The sequence below is a fragment of the Eumetopias jubatus genome, unplaced genomic scaffold (assembly GCF_037043125.1).
Source record: "Eumetopias jubatus isolate StellerSeaLion01/CBP00866 unplaced genomic scaffold, mEumJub1_p1.0 scaffold_8, whole genome shotgun sequence".
NCBI lineage: Eukaryota > Metazoa > Chordata > Mammalia > Carnivora > Otariidae > Eumetopias > Eumetopias jubatus.
In genome coordinates this window covers 42,153,977-42,174,128 of record NW_028274814.1, presented here as the reverse complement: position 1 = coordinate 42,174,128, position 20,152 = coordinate 42,153,977, and the positions used below count along the sequence as shown (strand labels likewise).

General features: G+C 52.6%; 1 protein-coding gene across 1 annotated transcript in view; it reads right to left on the bottom strand.

The window, feature by feature from the left end:
• Positions 1 to 18,245, bottom strand: part of CCND2 (cyclin D2) — a 29,795-nt gene extending 11,550 nt beyond the window's left edge. Inside the window, exons 1-4 of the mRNA XM_028120980.2 lie at positions 17,743 to 18,245; positions 15,701 to 15,916; positions 12,888 to 13,047; positions 3,387 to 3,535 (exon numbers count right to left, since the gene is read on the bottom strand). Of these exons, the coding sequence (XP_027976781.2) occupies positions 3,387 to 3,535; positions 12,888 to 13,047; positions 15,701 to 15,916; positions 17,743 to 17,937 (720 nt within the window). The 5' untranslated portion in view covers positions 17,938 to 18,245. The remainder of the gene's footprint in view (positions 1 to 3,386; positions 3,536 to 12,887; positions 13,048 to 15,700; positions 15,917 to 17,742) is intronic.
• Between the last annotated feature and the right edge of the window lie 1,907 nt (positions 18,246 to 20,152).

The window sequence follows — 20,152 nt, the reverse complement described above, 5'->3', positions numbered from 1 at the left end:
GAACACCATCAGCTCGAGGAGACCACAAATAGCAAGGTGCACGGGGCAGGCACAGAACTGTAGGGACACCAGGTCCTGGTTCCCATTTGTCCTATTCTGCTGGAGCCAGCTTTAATAGAACATGGTCCTGGGCACCTGACTTCTCCATGGGAGAGTTCAACACAATCCTGTGGGCATTTCAGAGTGTGGGTCTGAAAGTATATTGTGTGTGTGTGTGTGTGTGTGTGTGTGTGTGTGTGTGTGTGTGTGTGTGTTCTAACTGTGGCAAAATAAACTGAACATAACATTTTACCATGGAAACCATTTTTAGGTGTACGGTGGCATTCAGTATATTCCCTTGGTCATGCTACCATCTCCATCATCCATCTCCAGAACTTTCTCATCATCCCAAAGTGAAACTCCATACCCATTAAAGAACTCCCCATTCCTCCCACCCCCTGGGCCCTGGTAACCCCGATTTTACTTTCTGTCTCCATGAACTCCACTATGCGAGGTATCTCCTATAAGTGGCCCCACATATGTGTCTCTTCAGGTCTGACTTCTTTCACTTAGCATGTTTTCAAGGCTCATCCATGTTGCAGCACGTGTCAGGATTTTGCTTCCTTTTTAAGGCAGACTAATATTCCACTGCATATACATACCACATTTTGTTTCTCCGTTCCAAGGACATTTTCTGTTGCCAAGTGCCCTCTTCCAGGAGGCCTGCGTTTCACATTAGGCCTAGCGAGCTTCTTCCTCTGGGTTGCTTTCCTCCCACATTTATAGTTCATAACACTTCAGCATTCATTTGCTGATGATCTTCATGTGCTAGGATTTTGCATGCTTTGCTTTTGATTTCCCCTACAGTTGCCGAGTTCCTTGAAGTCAGGAGATCATCTCCTATTTTCCATACATGACCCACCCATCCCAATTTCTGCCTTGGTTCCATCCATTCCTTGTTCATCATGCAAGTCTGCAACAAGTGAGCCTTTAATAAATACTTCCAGAAATGAACGGAGAGTAAGTGCTTGCAACACATCACTTCTTGACTCACGAAATGGTAAATGGGCTCAGGAAGCAAAACTTGCCTCCCTCCAGATACTAATGCTTTCTGAATTCCAGTGCTTTTCTTTTCCTTCACTCAGCCTCAGTACTTCAGAGAACATGGCCTGACGGATGGGAGGAGACCTATAGCACTTGGAAGTCAGGCACAGGTGGCCAGCCTTGCCCAATGTTGCTCAAGCTTTTTTACTAAGAACATTCCTAGGGGGAGAGTGAGCAAGCCTCTGGGGCCCAGAGGTAAGCTTAGAACTCACAGAGGTCTCAGATTTTTATCTGAAAAAGTGCTACGGAGTTTACATTCTCCTCTGTTCAGCTTGGTTGTTAATATTAAAATGTTGAACCAGAGGCCCGCTGGTAAGAATGGGGCACACATGCATCTCCAGTTCCACAGCTGGGAGACGTAGGAGACCTCTAGTATCCATTTGACCCAGGCTGATGGCTTTTGTATCCATTTGACCCAGTCTGATGGCTACCTCGGATGCACTGGCTACATAGTATCTGAAAGAGGCAAGCGGTTTCCCTAGTATAAGAGGAGAAATGGTTTGCAGTCTTGAAAAGCGGCTGAAGCGACTCCGTGACACTTCCGGAGTGACCTCTGTCCATGTGAAACCAGTAAGGGGTGATAAAGGGACACGTGGGAGAAGGCCAGAGACCCATGGAGCCACCAGCCAGTCAGGGCAGGTCTAGAAATATCTGAAAGAGGTTACAGTGCCTGGGGGTCAAACTGTTGTCACTGACATCTTTGTCTCTGGGGGTTGAGGAAGAGCCTGTCTTAAGCTCGTTGCCGTTGGGAGTCCTTTTTGTAAGGCAGCCTTAATAGGAGATACTCAGAAAAGGAAGGAAGCTTATCATTTCTATAAACGTTAAGTTCTGACCCAGATTTGCCTCTGGAGGATGGGAAAAGCACTCTTCACATGAAGCACGCTGGAAGGGTCTTCGCCATCTGTGTTTCGGAAACCATGTAGTACATGGTAGCACAGGTCTTTGTGAAAAGCCTATGTTTTGGACCTAGAATTTGAAAAGCATATCTAAGAACTGCTTCAGAATAGGACCCTGGGTTTGTTCCATGAGGCCCTTCACCACCTCCCTGCACCACTTCCTTGAGATGGTAATAAAGGCCAAGGCAAAATACAGGTGGGGAGGTGAGAAAGCCAGCAAGCTGCAGCCTTAGGCTCTCAGAGTTGTCAACGTTCTGTTCAGCACCCCCGATGGGCCTGTAAGCCACGTTATCTCTTGACTCAATCTATTCCCACAGCAGGGCATTCGGAATCTCCCTGGAACATCCAGAGGGGGGGCACGGTGAAGTCCCCCTGCATCTTGAGCCTCTCCATGGTGACACATGAGGGCCTCGCAGCTGACAGGCCAGTTGTCTTCAAAGCAGAGGCCTTTCGCAAACAAAAAGAGTCAGGAGCTACAGCAAGAGCGGAGTGCAACGTTTCCAGGCGGGGAGCTGGAGCTTCTGGGTTCTAGCCCCAGCTCTGCTACTGCCCTCCCCCTCCTTCAGCTGGCTACCTCAGCCCTCTCTGCACCTCCCATGGAGAGCCTCCCGCTGGAAGACGCTGGAAGACGCAGGAGCGGCCTCTCTGACCTCTCAGAGCCACCCTGGCTCGGACCTTCTAAGGACTGCAATTTCCTACCAGCTGAATCAGAGCCTCACTTGACCCTGGTCTCTCAAGACCTTTCTTCTAAGGAGCTTCATATTCTGGCAAGCCTCTGGGCGGTCCACGGGGCACAAGGATGGAAAAACCTATAGCTAATCATAGTTCCTTGAATTACTATGGCTCTTTATTCTTTTAGCAGTACTTCTTAATCCATTACCACATTAAACAAAAGGGAAGTGAGAGGCAGGTGGGGTTGAGAGGTGTGTCAAGGCCAGACACCGTGCTCGAGGTGGGGCACCTCTTGGACCCCCACCGCCCCCAGCGCAGTGGAGCCAGGCTCCAGCCCTCTCTCCACGGTGTCTCCGCCTGAGTGGGTATAAGCAGAGCGCGACACTGTGGGGGAGAGACAGCCCGAGGGCACGAATATAAATGGAAACGAGCAGCCTTTCAGACCCACGGGGAAGCCCACACCACAAAGGAAAACTAGTAAACAGCCCTCCTCCCACCTTGCATCTGCTAGCTAGGCTCTTTTCTCTGTTTTACGGCACACAGGCTTTCAAACCCTGAGGAGGAAGCCTCATCTATTGAATGTTGTACTATCTTGGATGTTGATCTTGGAAAACAGAAACCGCGACCAACAACAAAAAAAATACCTCCAACACATTATCATCAAGCCAAGTGTCTCTTTCCCTGAGCCGAGAAAAGAGACATCTGGTTTTAACCAGGAAGATGGCGTCCACCTACCACATCCGTGTTGGTGATCTTGGCCAGCAGGTCGACCAGGGCATCGCCAGTGAGCGAGCTCACGTCCTCATCCTGCTGGAGTCCACAGATGGCAGCTCCCACACTTCCAGTTGCAATCATCGATGGCGGGTACATGGCGAACTTAAAATCTGCGAGGACGAGAGGCCGAAGGTCAAGGCCCGGGAAGCACTTGGCTCGCGGGGCTCCCCAGCCTGAAGGTACTCAGAAATAGGATGGTGAAAAGTCAGCTGTACAGGTGACCCCTCACCCTACAGACACGTCCTCTCCCGAGTCTTCCTTCACAAGACACCCTTTCTTTATTTGCCGTCACTGTGGCGGGCCCGGAGCCAAAATGGGGAGACGGAGGCAGAGAAGGTGGAGAGCTTATCTGAGTGCACATAGTAAATTCTCAGAGGGGAGATCCAGGCCCCCACAGTCCTGGGGTTAGCACGTGTGCAAGGGGCAGGAAGGTGAGTGGGGTACATTCTCCCCTGGGGGTCATGGCAGGAGGAGGGCAGGGACGTCTGAGATGAGTCCAGACAAGGTAACTTATGTGCCATACAAGTGAGACAGACCAAGGGATCTAGGTGGTGGCGGCAGGAAAAGCATAAGCAAGTAAAATTTTATGAAGAACAGTAATCCTGATGTGATCTTGCCCTATTATTTTGTGGACAGTCAACAAGGACTAATATGGCACAAAACAAAAGATGACTTCATTTAAAAAAAAAAAAAGGAAGCGAGAGAAGCAGTAATCAAGGGGATGAGGGCCAAGTTTCACACAAATCCCCAACTTCTAGCCCAATGCCAACGACCCTTAGAACATGAGGACAGAGAAAGCAGGTATTAACCAGTATTAACCACTGCATCCTAATCAGATGGATGACTTGGTTAGATTTTATGGCTCTTGGGCCCAAAGGTCCTATTTTCTTGCTGGAAAAAAAGAGTGGTTTGCTAAAGAGAAGTACAAAATGAGGATAAATTTAAGGAGCTCAAACACTCATCCACTTTCATTTCTCCAAAAGCAAACAGAGGGCATGTTCCTATGCTCATATGCTCCTCAGCTTGCGAGACCAAACCCCTCAGGTTCCTCTGAGTGCTCCCGCAAAGAGGCTGGGTGACCAAGATCACCTACTTCCCAGTTATCAGGAGGACAGAAGGACACCCGCACCTGACTTCTGTTGCTGCCCTCTAATAGCTGCTAATGACCCACGTGTACAGTCCCGTCTGAGTTATATGCCAGCTAATTCACACAACCACCATATAAGCTGCGCACAATTACCCCCATGTGGTGGATGAGAAAGGGTAGGCTTCTGAGAGCTGAAAGTGCCCTTTCCCACTCCTTGTGCTGATATGGTAAAGAGGTTACTCCAACACTCATTTTAGTCAGTCCCGGAGTGGAGCAAATCCTCCACAATGTGCTACCTCTGGTTCTAGCATTACTCCAGAGTTTACTGCCTATACTTGTGGGGGGGGGGGAGGGGAAGGGCGGAGGCAGGAGGGAGGTACAGAGGGGGGGCATGGGTCACACTTCAATTTACAGCACCACCATTAGACTGAGCTGTAAAAACAATGTGACATAACATTTTCCCTTCTTCCTGAACTATAAAAACAGTGTAACATAATATTTCCCCTTCTTCCTGTCCAATGCCCTATTAAGCCACATATTCCGTTAAAGCACTTTGATAGGTGACCCCATTGTCCAGCAGCAAGTTGGTGGTGTTCGTAGCAACACGGCTGATTCACTGAACCATGCACACACCTCCCATCTTGGCCGAATCCCATGAACAGAGCAAGCCTGGCCTTCTGTCATTCTGTCTTTCTCCTTGGCTTTCTTTCCTTAGCCCACTCACCATTTCTACCTCTTGAGGGATGTATATCACAGCGTTCTGCCCCAAGCCTGCCGTCCACTTGTCTACTAACTCCTCCCGTGCCTTCTCTATCCCCATGGATGGTGCCAAAGGCGGCCTCCCTGCATCCCGCTCTGCTGTAGGTCTCCTCCACATGGGCTCACAGGAGTGTTTCTCTGCCCAATAACCTCGTTAGCTTCCCCCTGTGACATTCATAATGCAGACAAGACAGCCAGCCCATGGCCTTGGGCCCATAAAGGACCTGGGTGGGAGCCTCTGGCAGGGAACGACAGGAGGATATCCCTGGCCCTCCCTTTCCTCTGTCCCAGGCCTCCGACCAGGAAGCACACCTCACACATGCCTAGCTTTTGTTGTCCCACTGCACGCAAAAGTGACTCCTAATTTTAGCAAACTAATTAACTTCTGGAAGCCAGGGGGTATATACGGGTGGTCCCTGGGTGCAGCAGGGGCTAAAGTTGCCAGAAGGACTATACCTCGCCCCTTTCTTGTTTTGCTAGGAAAATGCTGAGGGGCATCCTCCCGGGGATACTGTCGCCTGTGTCCCAGAAATGGGGAGCATTGCGCAGGCCGGGTAGTGCTCCCCCCACCAGGAAAGAGCTGCGGGAAGCCGGGTGACCACTACGCTGCCCCTCTGCCACCCACCGCGGTAGCAAAGCACAGTCTTCCTTGAGATTCCCGAGCAACTGCGAGGCTCTCCTCCGGTTAAGTCCAAAGGTGACATTAGCATTACAAGCCCGGTGTGACTGTGGGACCTTGGGTGAGTCACTTCCTCCCCCAGCCCCTGGCACTCCGTTTGTCTAATAAAGGGTGGGGTTGGATCAGTGTTTTTCTAGCTTCTAGTTGCAGCTCACTGTTGGGTCATGAAACCCGGTGGTGGGTTGTTTTTGTTGCTGTTTAACTGAACAGGATAGAAAGTATCAGGAAGTAATCATGTAGTAAGAGTAAATACTGTCTTGAGAAACTTTCGTAGCAGTTTGATGTCCATTTATGTATATCCTGAGTTGTGTTATAAAATGTATTTCTTTCTTCGTGGTTTAGGTCAAAGGCTGGCTAATCCCCCAGGCGCCTTCCAGCTCTATTTTGCTCTTCCTTAAGGCTCTAAAATGAGAACCACTCCCAAGAAAAGAAGCAAGCATCAATAGAACGGAGCATGGCTTCCACTGGCCGGGGAGTCACAAGGCCTCTCTCACCACAGAGAGCAGTGACAGTTCTGCACGACCTCAGGGGCTGCCCCAGGACCCTGCTCAGGGACACCCCCCTCTCTGTTGGTAGGGGAAACAGCAGAGAGAAAAACACCCGAATAAAACATCTGAAGGGTCGTGTCCTCTTACTAGCTCTACTTACCTAACCTCTGCACTCACCCATGGAAAGTTTCACCCAACCCACTCAGCCACTCCTGGAAACCTTAAACTCTGGCTACATAACTGGACTGAAAACTGTTCAAACTTACCACTTGGATGGGGCGGGGGCGGGGGGAGCAGAAAAATCAAACGTCATGCATGCATGCTATGACCAAGATTACAACCTTCCAGAAATAGATGCATAAAAACGCATATACGCCCGTGCATGTGACTGAAGTAGGAGGAGTCACAGAAAACGTATATAAACGTACCCACTGTTGAGATGGAAGAAATACAAGTAATTTTGTAAAACTTCCTCCTCATATTATTTTATTCCAGCAAAAGTAAAATACCAAGTAAAAAATCTCTCTGCAATCTCTACATCTCTTGGTCAAAAATACCAATGAGCTATATGTTGGGGCAAAAGGCATATTCAGGGAGTAAGGGTTTATCTTTAGCCTCCGAGGTGACTTCCTGAGACCCCTCCTTCCTCCGCAGCCTTGACCAGTGATGGGTTCCAACAGAGTCGTCACAAGTGTTCCTCCCTGTCCCAGGCAGCAAGGATTAATCCCCACCCCCAGCCCCGAGGTAAAAACGTAGGAACAGAACCCAGCACGGTGCATTCTAAATGGCTAGGTGCACACTGCATGGGTAGCCAGTAAAGACACCTGTCAAATGAGTAAATTAAAAAAAAAAAAAAAAATCTTAAAAAAAAAGACACTTCTCAAAAGAAAGGGGGTGCTCGAGGGGACAGGAGCAGGAAGATACTTAGGAGGACTCTCTGAGGACATGGGAAGCATGTGGGCCAAACAGCTCCAAGAACTGGAAGCTGGAGTATGGGGAGGCCGCTGTCCTACCACCGGCCAGCTGTGTGAAGATGGCCCAGTTACCTGACCTTTCTGAGCCTGCATCTTCCCACCAGCATATCAGGAGGAGAAGTGTACTCACCTCATAAGGTTGTTCTGAGGACAGGACTAATCCATGTAAAAACACAGTGCCTGGCTCCTGGCAAGCCAGCAGTGTCCTACCACTATTCTGACCATGGGAACCTTCTCTCGGACTGTGAAGGATAATCCTGACCGTTGGGAGATGCTGTTCAGCATGGGCAGGCATTAGGAGGAAGGTGTCCCGCATCCCTCGGCTACAGGCAGATGCTCACAGTAGGCCAACTGTGCCGAGACCGCCGGGAAGAATGAGGTCTCTGGGCTGCCTGGAGAAATCTTCCCCTATCACTTGTGTTCTGTGTCCCAGAAATGACCTCATCGAGTCCCCAAAGCCTCATGCTGGTTTGTCAGGAGTGGGAGAAACCGAGGGCCCTCATATGATGAATGCAAGAATCCCAGCTCTATTGGTCGCTTACTCATCCAAGTAGTAGTGGTGAGGTGTTAATAAAAACCATCGTAAAACTCATCAGTTTCAAAACGCTGCTTCCTTTTACAGGTGAAATCAATGAATTCTTCTTCTTTTTGAGCGGCAGGGGAGAGAGAGAGAGCATGTGAGTGCAATTGAGGGGGGCAGGAGGGGGCAGAGAAAGAGGGAGAGAGAGAATCTTAAGCAGGCTCCACACCCAGCATGGAGCCCGACACAGGGCTCGGATCTCACGACCCTGAGATCATGACCAGAGCTGAAATCAAGAGTCAGACGCTTCACCGACTGAGCCACCCAGGCACCCTGCATCGATGAATTCTTGACTTGTCTAATCCCCGATCCTGGGCCTGGGGTTAAGGCTGAGACTCTCGGACTGTGAACCCAGGGCTCTTTATAACTTACCAGAATGTGAATAGCTCCTCAAGCCACCTCCCACATCCCACGAAGGAATACAGGGTGATTTTCCTATCAGAAGTGCAAGAAAAGCCCCCCAAAGCAAGCCCTGGTCAGAGAGATAGGTCCTAGCGATGGCACCAGCAAGCTGTGTGACCTGCACAACCCACTTAACTTCCCAAGACCACCATAGGCACTCCTGGGGTCCGACTGGGCTCCTTAATCTGGACAAGGGCAGCGAGGGCTCCACATTTCATAGACTTGGTATCTGCACGCCTTGGTAAGATTTCACTGAAGAAAGAGCTCTGAGCTAAGCTGGTCTGAAACCACAGATTAGATGGCCCTGCACATAAGTTTAGCGCGAATTGTTTTGGCTATGGTGACGGAGACCTTGAAGTCCAAGAGTGACCGCTGTGCTTTGGATCACCACTAGGGGGCGAGAGAGACTTGCTCGGAGGCTGAAGAGAAGCAGGGACGCCCCAGTCTCTCCCCCTCCTCCAACCTGCAGCAAGGTGGAAGTTAAAAAGGCCAGGATCGCGGATGCTCACTGGCCAACCGATGCTGGGAGCAGCACACACCTCACCTACCACCCCCCGGAATAGGATGCGCGCGTGGGGCAGGAACTGCCACGCCAAGCTGATGGCAACGTAAAGCCAAAGGCCTCGGTGGGAGGAGGAGGGGAGGGAGACGGCTGGAGAATAGCAAGCAGCCTGCGCCTCATTTATTTTACAGTCAGATGGCAAGTGAGAGAACCTTGTCCCACTGCCTGTCCCCACGGGGTGCCCGTGCAGAGGAGACTGCCACTTCCCCTCGGCTCCACACCCTGTCAGCTATGGAGGCAGTGCAGGGGCTCAGAGAGGGGAAGGTGGTCTAAATTCTTCCCACCTGGCAACCACCAGGGCACACCCCCCTTTTTGGATAAGGGGCCGAGTGAGTCACCTACCCTCTCTGGGTCCCAGCTATGATTACACCTCATGATGGAAGGTCATGAAGCATCTTTAGGGAAAGCCTGGAAGACTGGGAACACAAGCAGTATTATCATCACTGGGGCTCGGACCTTGGGGTCAGGAGCCTTGGGCGGCACGGCTCACGGGCATGGTGCAAAGAGTTTATTAGCCCAGCACCTTGAGGTGGGGCCCTGGGCAAAAAGAGGGACATGTGGGGTGCCACGGGCCTGGGAGGTTAAGCACCTCCACCCCACCCCCACACCAAGTTCAAACTCAATGTCATTGGCTTTTCTAGACTAACTGGAAGCATCTGTTGAGCATGATATCATGCATCAAGAATCTTCCAGTGCCCGAGTGCGATCCTGAGTCATCTTCCACGGTCCTTCTTTCCTCATCTGCAGACCTGGGGGACTCTACCGTCAGGGCTACAACCAGGGAGACACTGAGGCTCAGTTCTGCTTCCCCAGGATCCAAAGCTCCAGGAAAGGGGACGCCAGGGGCCGGCAGCTATGAAGGTCTACTTCTCACCCCAGTGCCTCCACGGACCGCGACTGGCCCTGACAGGGACACCGGGCAGTTGCAGGCGGTCTCTCCCGCCAGAAGCCATTCTGAGCTGAGGAGGGAGGGGGGTAGGAGGGTGCCTCTCTGCCCGGCCCTCTTACCCTCTGGCTGGCAAGGAGAACTGCAGCTTCCCTCCCCTTCTCACGGCCCCTCTCTGCTCTCCTGCCCTCTCTCTTCCCCTTTCATACACACACACACACACACACACACATACACACACGCACTCCCCACACAGACTACGGGACGAGTGCCAGCTCATTCACAACCAGCTCTCCCCATCAATTGGCCACACCCCCCAGGGTTGGCGACCACCTCCTCAGGGCCCACTGTAGGCCGGCCAGACCCTGGCTACAGGTGCCTCTTCGGCTTCCGGGCAGAATGTTCAGGGCTGGGGGGACCAGGACGGAGCTGGGAGGCGCACAGAGCAGAGGGGACGGCCTCGGTGTCACCACCTACCTTTGGTTCTCAGTTACCTTGCGCCCGCTACTTGCCAGGCGGTCTTAGGCCCTCAACCATCTGTCACACCCTGGCCCCACCCAAAGCGCAGCATCTCTTCTAACTGGAAGATCTTTCCTCCAAGAGAAGCAACCTTTGGCTTTGATGCCGTCAGGCCAACTGCTATGAAACTCCCGACAGTGAGGACGCTATTTAACCCAGTCCTTCACACAGACTCAAGCACAGATCGAGAAAGAAAAGCCTTGTGAGACAGACCCATCCTTCCCAGACTCAGGAAACTTCTGAGAAGCGCCCGCCCCCGCCCCCTTGCTCTGACCAGTCCACACCTAAGGCTGAGTACTTGGCTTGTGGTTTTTATTCGGTTGGAGTTATTCCTTCTATCCTTCCTCACTTCCTGTCCAAGTCTAGCTCAAGTCTCCCAAAAGGCAGTCTTTGTGACTTCCCGTGCCACCCCTTGGGCCTCTGTCCTCAGGGCCCGAGGCCCAGGCTCCTCACCCTGGCCCCAAGTTGGCAGCCACGCCAAGGATCTAGGCAAGAAGATCAGAAGCGGGGGATGGGATCCCCAATTTTAGAGAATGGGCCTTTACAGAATCTGGGGATCTACCCAGGCCTGGGTAATCCCACCCACCATCTCCACCCCAATCAGAGATGAGAATGGAGGGATGGGTGGACAGACCCCAAAAGATCTGTCAGTCAAGACACAAGGTCAAAGCAGAACTCTGGCTAACAGCTGGGCAATGGGGGAGCTTAGGGTCAAGGGGTCAGCTGTCCTAGGGCCAGAGAAAAAAAGGACTGGTTGACCCCTCCCCCACAGTGAATCATGACAATGGAGAGGAAGGGACAGCCCAGGCCTGGGAGACAAAATGACAAGTCAATGAGGGACTGACCTCTAGGGCCCCAGGCCAGACAGCAGAAGAGAGGAAGCAAAAGAATGGTTAGGCTACTGTCTAAAAGGCAGCAAGGTATACACAGGGGTTCTGAACAACAGCCCCCTCGGGGATACGGGCAGGGCAGCTCACTCTCCCACAAAGGGGCCCAGGGCACATACACATGTCATGGGACCGGTCTGGATCTGGAAGGGCAGCACCGCAGAAAACCAGTGGGACAAAACCCATGCCCGAGCATCCAATGTGCATGTCAGGGAATCCTACATTCCAGCCAGTGAAGGCAGAGCAAGGGGTCCTGCTGGAATTGGATATAGTTACAAGTGGGAGACGGTGGCATTTTCCCACAAGTAGGACCACAACACACTGTCTACACATTCCTCGGTTCACCAAGTACCTCCTTGCACGTGTCTCTTTCTGATTTTCCTTTTCCTAACCACCCTGAAAAGGCTGTAAGATCATGTATCCCCCAGATGTGTTTTGCAGATGGATGCTGAGGTTCAGAGAGGTTAAGCAGCCTGTCCAAGGTCAGCCAGTGAGAAGTAGCAAAGCCTGACCTTTTGACTGAGAACAGAGCATATACACTTTTGCATACTGTGTGATCCCTCTGTACTCGCTCCTGAATACCATGTAACAAGACAGTGAAAGGAGTTAACCGCCCCCCCCAGTCCCAACTACAAAATTCAACCACCTTTGGCAAACTGGGGCTAATCCCTCTGCACCCCAGCCCTCCCCACTCTCCCACCAAACCTCCCACCCCCAAACCAAAGATCTGCCCACATGGTCAGTTCTTTACCTATGGTGCCTCTCCCCTGGATGATTAAGGTTCCAGGGTCTCTCCCATGGCCACTACCAAGAAAAAAATGGTAGAAACTGGCCAAGGTTCAGTTTAATGAGACAGTGTCAAACTACTGCCTTTAGTTTATTAGGGAAATGCAAAGCAAATGGGCCAGTAAGAACTATGTATCAATTGTGGGATCAACAGGGTGGGTGGAAAGCTTTTAATATAGAAAAGCCAGTTGTGATTGCTATGTTAAAGCTTGCAACCAAAATCAAAATACCAGCACTTGAAGCGAGGGCATCAGAACCTAGTGCTCAGAACGTGCGTCCTTGCTGAGAGCCAGCCAGGTTTACTCCCCCGTCCAGCAGAGGGAACAGCTGCACATATGTGCCCTACAGTAAAAAGAACTCCTTTGGCCTCCCTTACTGCTTATCAGGGCAAGCCGCGTACTTATCTTGACAGTGTTCCTTTAACCTATATTTGCCCCCACCCCCCAAATTTCCTCTTGGGCTTATCTCCAAGCCATCCTTTTCCTCAAAAGATTAAAGATTTAAACACAACCAGACAGCAGTATATATAATCTTCAAAGAGCACTTTAGACATCATAAAGAATTATTTTAACAGGCACTATTTTTTTTTCCCCTTAACCACACCTGTCGTCATAAACCATTTATGAGTTTAGCAGAGAAAAAAGAATATACCAGCTCAGATAAAGTCAGGAAAACACAGCCGGGGCATGAAACCTGGTACTCTAGGTTACCCGGGACCACCCATCTCCTAAGCCCCCCAGGCCCACGCCAGGCAGTACCCCCGCGAGCCTCCCCTTGACCACCCCCCAAAGGGCTCTTCAGCCTGTGTCCACCCCTCCCAAGGCCCGCCCCTCCGGCTCCCGCCTGCTCCTACCAGTGGCACACAGAGCAATGAAGGTCTGCGCGTGCTTGCGGATCAGAGACAACTTCTCACTCGGCTGGGGCAGCTTACGAAGGATGTGCTCGATGAAGTCGTGAGGAGTGACGGCCGCCAGGTTCCACTTCAATTTCCCCAGCACCACCAGCTCCCACTCCTGAGGAGGGAGGGAGGGAGGAAGAAGGAAGAGTAGAGTATAAAACCCAAAGGCTGACCTAGTGTCCGGGCAGTGGGGGGGGGGGGGAGGGTATGTTGGGATCCAGACCCATTTTAAGGATGCTCCTGAGGCCGCCGCTGGATGGGGAGGCGGGCGCATTTGTCCAAGTGCCCCCCAAAGCTTGGAAATTGTTGGCGTCTCTTCTTAGGCTTCCAGTGGCAGGCGCGACAGGCAATGAGGGCCCAGGTAGCTGTTGCCAAGACTCTATTTTATCCCATTTCTTTTCCTCTTCAGCTTCCCCACCCCTGGCCAACCCTGACTTGCAGGCAGTGCTGTTGCCTGCCCACCCAGAAAGCTGAACCTCAGAAAAGATACTGCCAAGGTCATTGTGGCCCTTAGGTAGTAATTTATTGTCTATGTCTCTACTGCTGGATTAATAGTCTTTTTAATCCTCATGGAAAAATGATGCACACAGATAAAGCTCAAAATAAGGTTCCTGGGCCCAACTCCTTGGCAACCAATTAGCTAACTTGTAGTTGGTGCCAAAAAGTGCCATTTTTCTCTGCTTTAAAACTTTCCCCTCCACACCAAATGCAGAAGTCTTGGGGAAAGGACACTCAGCCACAGAGTGCCCTTTCACCTAAATGTTTCATAGGTCTTTGTCATCATGACTGAAGGACCCACTGGATGGTCATTAGCAACCCCATGTTGCGGGGGGGGGGTGATTGGGGCAAAGTGAAAGTGCTTGTGCACAGTCAACGGAATCCCTCCGTTCAATGCCGAGGGGGAACAATGCAACCCCATCTCTCGTGGGCTTCTCACCACCAGCCCACTTCGTGAAAAACTTCTTCTCTCCCTTATTGGGATACATTTGGGGACTTGTGTTCAAAGTAAAACAAGCCAAAAAGGAAACCCTAAAAGTATGTGCAATTAGAGGGAAAACGGATCTGTCCATTAATTGTCTTCAGAAGAAAGAGAGGCAGAGACCAGCGTGCATGTGCACCCTGCTCCCCCATTTGCCCTAAAAACCCCCAGGCTCTCTTCCATTTGCTAAGCCACAGCAACCACAGCCCCCAGACCCCTCCTGTAGCACCAAGTGGTTGTGTGATCTGGAGTGACTCCCTTCCCCTTGCTGGGCCTTAGCTTTCTCTGGTGTAAAATAGGACTCCTCTGGATCCCAGCCTCTAGGATAACGAAATAGGGAATGGGAAAAAAGGCAGGGTTTTGCGGAGCAATATTCATTAGCTTGTCTGGTCCTGGAAAAAACTGGGGTGTCCTGAAGAACACCACGGTCCACCATCACGTTGAAACAAATGAACCAAATAGAAGATTCATTTTCCTGGTCTCCCATGAGAAAACAAACTAGTAACGAATTCTAACAATTTTTCCTTTACATTCTTTTAAGTCTGCCTTGGCTTTTTACAGAGGGTTGGGATGGGAAAAAAAAAAAAAAAGACAAAATTATTAAACAACCAGTGTCTTCTAAGATGGCTTGAAATTCCAGCCCTTTCTTCTCACAGGGGAATGTGAGTATGAACCACTCGTCTTGGACTATTATTAAAGGAAGCAGATCTCCTAGAAGAAAGCACCTTTCTGGGCCTCCCGGACCAAACCAGAAGCAGCTGAAATCTGGCAGTGGTTCAAAGGTGAAGTCATTCATGCCCCTCTCGACATTCCCCGCAATTCCTCCCCCATCCTTGCACATGTCTGCCACTAGATGGCAGCACAGCCCCAGAAAGGAAGGCCTCTCACAAAGAGCTCAGTTCTAGCAGCCAGTCCTAGCCCTGTGGACTTTGTGCAGGCCTTGCCAGTACGGAGGGGGAAGGGGGGGCTAGAAGGGGGCCCCCTTTTCCAAACAGTTTAGAGAAAGGTGGGCAGACCACGGAAGGTGGGCCTGGGAGCCACTCTACCATTCCAGACTGCTGCAACATGGACGCCTTAAGTGTGAAGCTGCAGGGAAAAAGAGTTAGATGGGGCGGGGGGCGTTCGGGAGGTTTGCTGGCAGAAAACCAGAGTCAAGAGAGGACCCCTGTCATCGGACAGAGGTCACAGCCTCACTGGAGCTAGGAACCCAGACCTCAAGATTCCTCCAATAAGAGGCCACATTGTGACTTGGCTCCAAAGTCAATGAATTGATATTTAGTGAACAGCTACTATGTACAGGTATCTTGAGAGTTTACAGATAGTACCTTTGAACTCCGGATTCTTAGGGGACACATCACAACACACTCTTATCATATGAAGACCTTCCTACCATGTGAGAAGTCGAACTATTCTGTCAGAATTCAGTGGTTGAAAATTTGGAATTTAATTAAAATGTTATCACTGTGTCCCAAGTCTCCCCTACACACACACACACACGCACGCACCCGCACACACAACTGCAAATGAATTTCACCCACAGAAATGTCTCAGGCGATCTTATTCATGGATGTATCCTCAGTGCTTAGCACAGTGCCTGGCACACAGTAGGAACACAAAAACATTTCATATTAAAAGCGCTGATTCCTCCAAGTGTGAAAATTCCAGCGGTGTGGTAATTTGGGATCCAAAGGACTCGTTTGGGGAGCAGTGGGTAGAAGCTTATCAGGGGTGGAGAGAGCAAAGAGGGAAGGATGCACAGAAAGGGGGGAAGAAAGGAGAGGGTCATTACCAGCAGCTCCTGAGGCTTGATGGAGTTGTCAGTATAAATGCACAACTTCTCCGCCGTCAGAGGGATGGTCTCTTTGAGCTTGGAGGCCAGGAACATGCAGACAGCACCCAGGAGCTGAAGATGGGTCTTAGGAGTTGGGACTCCAGCCAAGAAGCGGTCCAGGTAATTCATGGCCAAAGGGAAGACCTCCTCTTCACACTTCTGTTCCTCGCAGACCTACAATGGGAGCGGGGAAAGGGTTGGGGGGAAAGGGGGTGGAGGGAATAGTACCAGGAAAAGACAAAAAAAAAAAAAAAATGAACAGGCATAACCTATGGAAACAAGCAAAAATATTTAATTTTTGAGTGGGGAGGGGGAGGGGAGTAGAATATGTGATAAGAATAAAAATGAGGAAAACGGGGTAAATCTAAAAAACCCATCGGCGCTGGGGTATTCCCCAGCAACGTAAAAAAAAAAAGAGGTGAATTGAAGATCCGACCCGGGAAGGCAAACACACGCGCAGTAGCCGCCCGGCTCTGCGACGCTCCCTTTGGCTACTGACTTCTTTGCTCACTCTAACTCACTCACACTCTCTTTTTTGGATTTCGTCATCTTTTCAAAAAATCAATAAAAATATTCTGGAAGCTCCGGGGGTCTTCTTCTTGGTCTCATTCGGACCCTCGGACCCTGCTCTATCATTCCCGACAATTGGAAAAAATGTCCGGGGGGGTCCCTGCAGCCCAGGCGCCGCTATTGGGGGGGTGGGTGGGGAGAGGTGGGGAAGAGAGGGGGAGGGAGAAGAGGAGGAAGAGCCGCAGTCTCGGCGGCTGCACTCGGAGCATGGGGAGACGGTTTCAAAAAATAATTAAAAATCGAGGAAATATCCTAGAAAAGACCTTTTGGCGTGAAAACCCCAAAGAGGATCCAGGCTTCCCGAAACGGAGATTTCGGGTGCCGGAAAGGTCTGTATCTCGACCCCTGGGGCTTTGGATCCCGAGGGGAAACTTGGAGGGGTGAGCGCCGCGGCGGGAGTGTCTGGCTGCGGCCCACAAGGGCAGAAACTGGGGATCGTGGTGACGAGCTGGGGGAAAACCGAGGAACGGGGAGCCACCGGAGAGAGGCACGGGGCGCTCTGACCTCTCCTTTAGGGGTGCCCCGACATCCCCCCCTACACACACCTCCTCCTCCCCCCCCTTCCTACCCCACCCAAATCTCCGCACCGAGGAAACTGGAAAGCCAAACTGTAAGTAACCTTCGTGAGGTGGGGGTTGGGGGAGAGGGCACTATTACAAGTGGGGTGGCCGGCATAATGGGGTGCGAGGGGGGAGCGGGCGACGTTTTCCAGCCTTTCCAACCGGAGTTTGCAAAGCAACATGGCGAAACCACGGCAGGTCCAGAGCTGTGCATACGTGGGCACACGGCTTGCTCGGCAAAGATTTGGAGCAAGGGTAAAAAAGTGGTTCTTTTGGGTTCCCCTAAAACACACGTTTCTCCATGGCGACTTCCGGGGCTCCTGAATTCTCCGTTTCTCTCCTCCTCCCTCCTCCCCCTCCCTCTTTCTCCCCCCCCCCCTTAAGTGCCAACGCGGAGTCGCGACCACATGCGGGGACCTGAGGCTAGGACGAATTTGCTCTGGCCTTTGGGGGGGCTGCTTTTTTTTACTTTGGGGCCCCGATTTCACACTCCTACTCCCTTCTTCACAGCACGGAAAGCAGCCGCGGCTTCGCAAAAGACAGGTCGGGATGGGGGTGGGAAGAAGAGGCAGCCACATGCAGGCACACGCGCGCGGGATGCTCCCCCACCCCCGCCCCAGGACAGCCTCATTTTTCCCAGATTTTCCTCCTCCCTCCCCTTTCACCCTCCCCTCCCCCAGTTAGTCTTGCATCCTGCAGGGAACAGAAATGAAGCCACGCGTCTCGCCAAAGGGCGCGGGGTAACCACGCGCACGGGAGCGGGGCGGCGAGCGCGAAGCCTGCCCTCTCCCAGTTTTAGGGTCCCTGCGCTGGGGGGTGGGGGGGCCGAGTATCCGGACGGGGACAGACGGAGTCTGTCTGCAGACCTACCTCCAGCATCCAGGTGGCCACCATCCTGCGCATGTAGGGCTGGATGTCCTTCTGCACGCATTTGAAGTAGGAGCACTGGGGAAGGTAGCGCTCCTCGATGGTGAGCAAGTTCTGCAAAACGCGGTCATCGTAAAGCAGGTTGGCGTCTGGCACGGCCCTGCGGACCGGGTCCACCTCGCAGCACAGCAGCTCCATGGCCAGCCGGGTGCCCGCTCGCTTCCCTGCTTTCTCCGGACTGGAAAAGTTGGGGGTTTTTTGGAGGGGGGAGGGGAGAGGGTTCCCCTTACCTCCTTCCTTTGGCTAAATAGGGGGTTTTCGAGAGAAAAGTTATGGGGCAGAGAGAGAGAGAGAGAGAGAGGCTGGGGGAGAAGAGAGGAAAGGGATGGGCGGTGGGAGAGGAGAGCCTCGGGGGCTGCTAACTCTGCCTGCCCTCCCCTTCAAACTTGTCTCGCTCTCCCCTGCTCGCTCTTCTCTGCTCTGCGAGGCAGTGACGCAAACTGGCTGGGCAGTTAGTTCTCCTCCCTCTCGCCTCGCTCCCCTCTCCGGTTCCTCCTCCCCTTCCCTCCCCTCCCGTTCCTCCCCTCCTCCTTTCAATCTCTCCCTCCCTCCCTCCTTTCCCCTCTTGTTATTAAGGAGAACAGCAGCTGGCCCGACCTAACTTCAAACGCGGTCCCCCGCCCCCCCACCCCTCTCCTTAGCTCTCCGAGGCCCTCTCCCTCTATCCAGCCCCGCATGCCAGGGGCCCCGGATAGGGGAACCCACAAAAAACACACCGATTCCTATTTATTCCCTCTAATTTCGCACATTCTGTGGGTGTATCATGCCAAATTACGACCCTCCAACTTTGGCTTTCTCAACATTGATCTTTCCACTCCTGCCCATGTATGTAAGATCCAAGAAATGACGGGTAGATCACTTGAAGATGGGGTAGGCTCATGCAATTTAGAAACAGATCCCTTAAGTGAAGACTAAGGAGGGCGATTTTGGAAAATAGCAACCTTGGATATCCAGAGATAAAGGCTCTGTCCCGGACGTTTGAGTTCCTGATCACTTCGAGGCTGTTTCAAAAGCCCGATTAAAGGGGCCAGAACAACGTCCCCCCTTCCCCCACCCCCGCATGTGTGTGTGGAGAGGAAGAAGAGGAAGGGGTGGGTGTTAGGAGGGAGGGGGCGGCTTCTCCGACGTGATAGAATGTGACCCTAGAGCAGAAACCCTCCCCTTCTTGGGGGCGCTACAGGCGCCACGGGGAGCAGCGGAGAGGCGTCCAGCGCTGCCGCAGGCCTTGGTGGTGGTGGGGGGGGGGGGGATGCAGGGCTATCATAGGTTGCTCCGCGGCCCGCGGCCACGCAGGAAAAACCCGCTTCCTTGCCCCTGCATCTGCTGACAAGCCGCCCGAGGTGTCTGCGCCGAGCGTGGCCACACTGATACAGCTTTCTAGGAAATAGCCCGGGAGGGGGAGGGGAGGGGGGCGAGGGAGGGATTAGGTTTGGCTCCCCCCCTCTCCCCCTGCGCAAACAACACCACCCCTTCCTTTCCCCGGAGGCCCAAGACTTCCACCCTGTGTCCTTCGCTTTGCATCCTCGCCGACCCCTCCGGGTTCACGCCTCACCCGCCAGCCAGGGCTTTCTCCCCGGCAGCGGGATTGCGGTGGAGACGCTGCCGGCGCAGTCGGCTCTGACATGTGCTCAAATGCATCCCCGGGTCAAGGCTGCTTTTACAGGGGATATGGTGGCGTTTCCTCACCTCCTTCCTCCCTCCACCCCACCCCCCAACTTTCAGTGTTATTTCACTTTGGGGGGAAGGGGACAGAGCCCGGCGCCCCCAGCAAGTTGGCCGAGCTGACACGTGCAGGGAGCATGGCGTGGGTCAGGGCTCGGGACACGCCGTGGTCGGCCGAGCACCTCCTTCACCGAGAAAGGGTGCCCGAACCCGGGCGTGGAGAGCTAGCGGGGTGGGGGGGAGGCTGGGTGAGCTGTACACTTGGTTCCCTGAAAGGAGGCGGGGGAGTGGAATAGAGAAGGAGGGGAGTGAATAAACCAGAGGTGCTAGCGATTAACTCGGGCCCCGGGGCCAGCCCCTTTAAACGAGGGTGGGGCGGAAGGGGTGGGGGGAGGGAAGGGGGGGATATCGCTTTAAAAGGGTGAGTAAGAGTTTGGGGCGCCGTCTCCCCTCCCTCTATTTGCATAGCCAATAGCTCTGGGGCTCCTGCTACTGCGCGCTGATTGTTACCGGGCAGATTACTTTTTTTCTTTTTTTTTCTTTTTTTTTTTTTTTTTTTTTTTTTTTTTAGTAGGACGCGTTCCCCGCTACATCAAAAGGAAGCCAAGGGAGGGCGGAGGGAGAGTGGGGACTGGGGCGGGCGAGGGCTCGGGAGAGGCCGGGGCGCCTGCGACCTTATCAATAGCCGAGA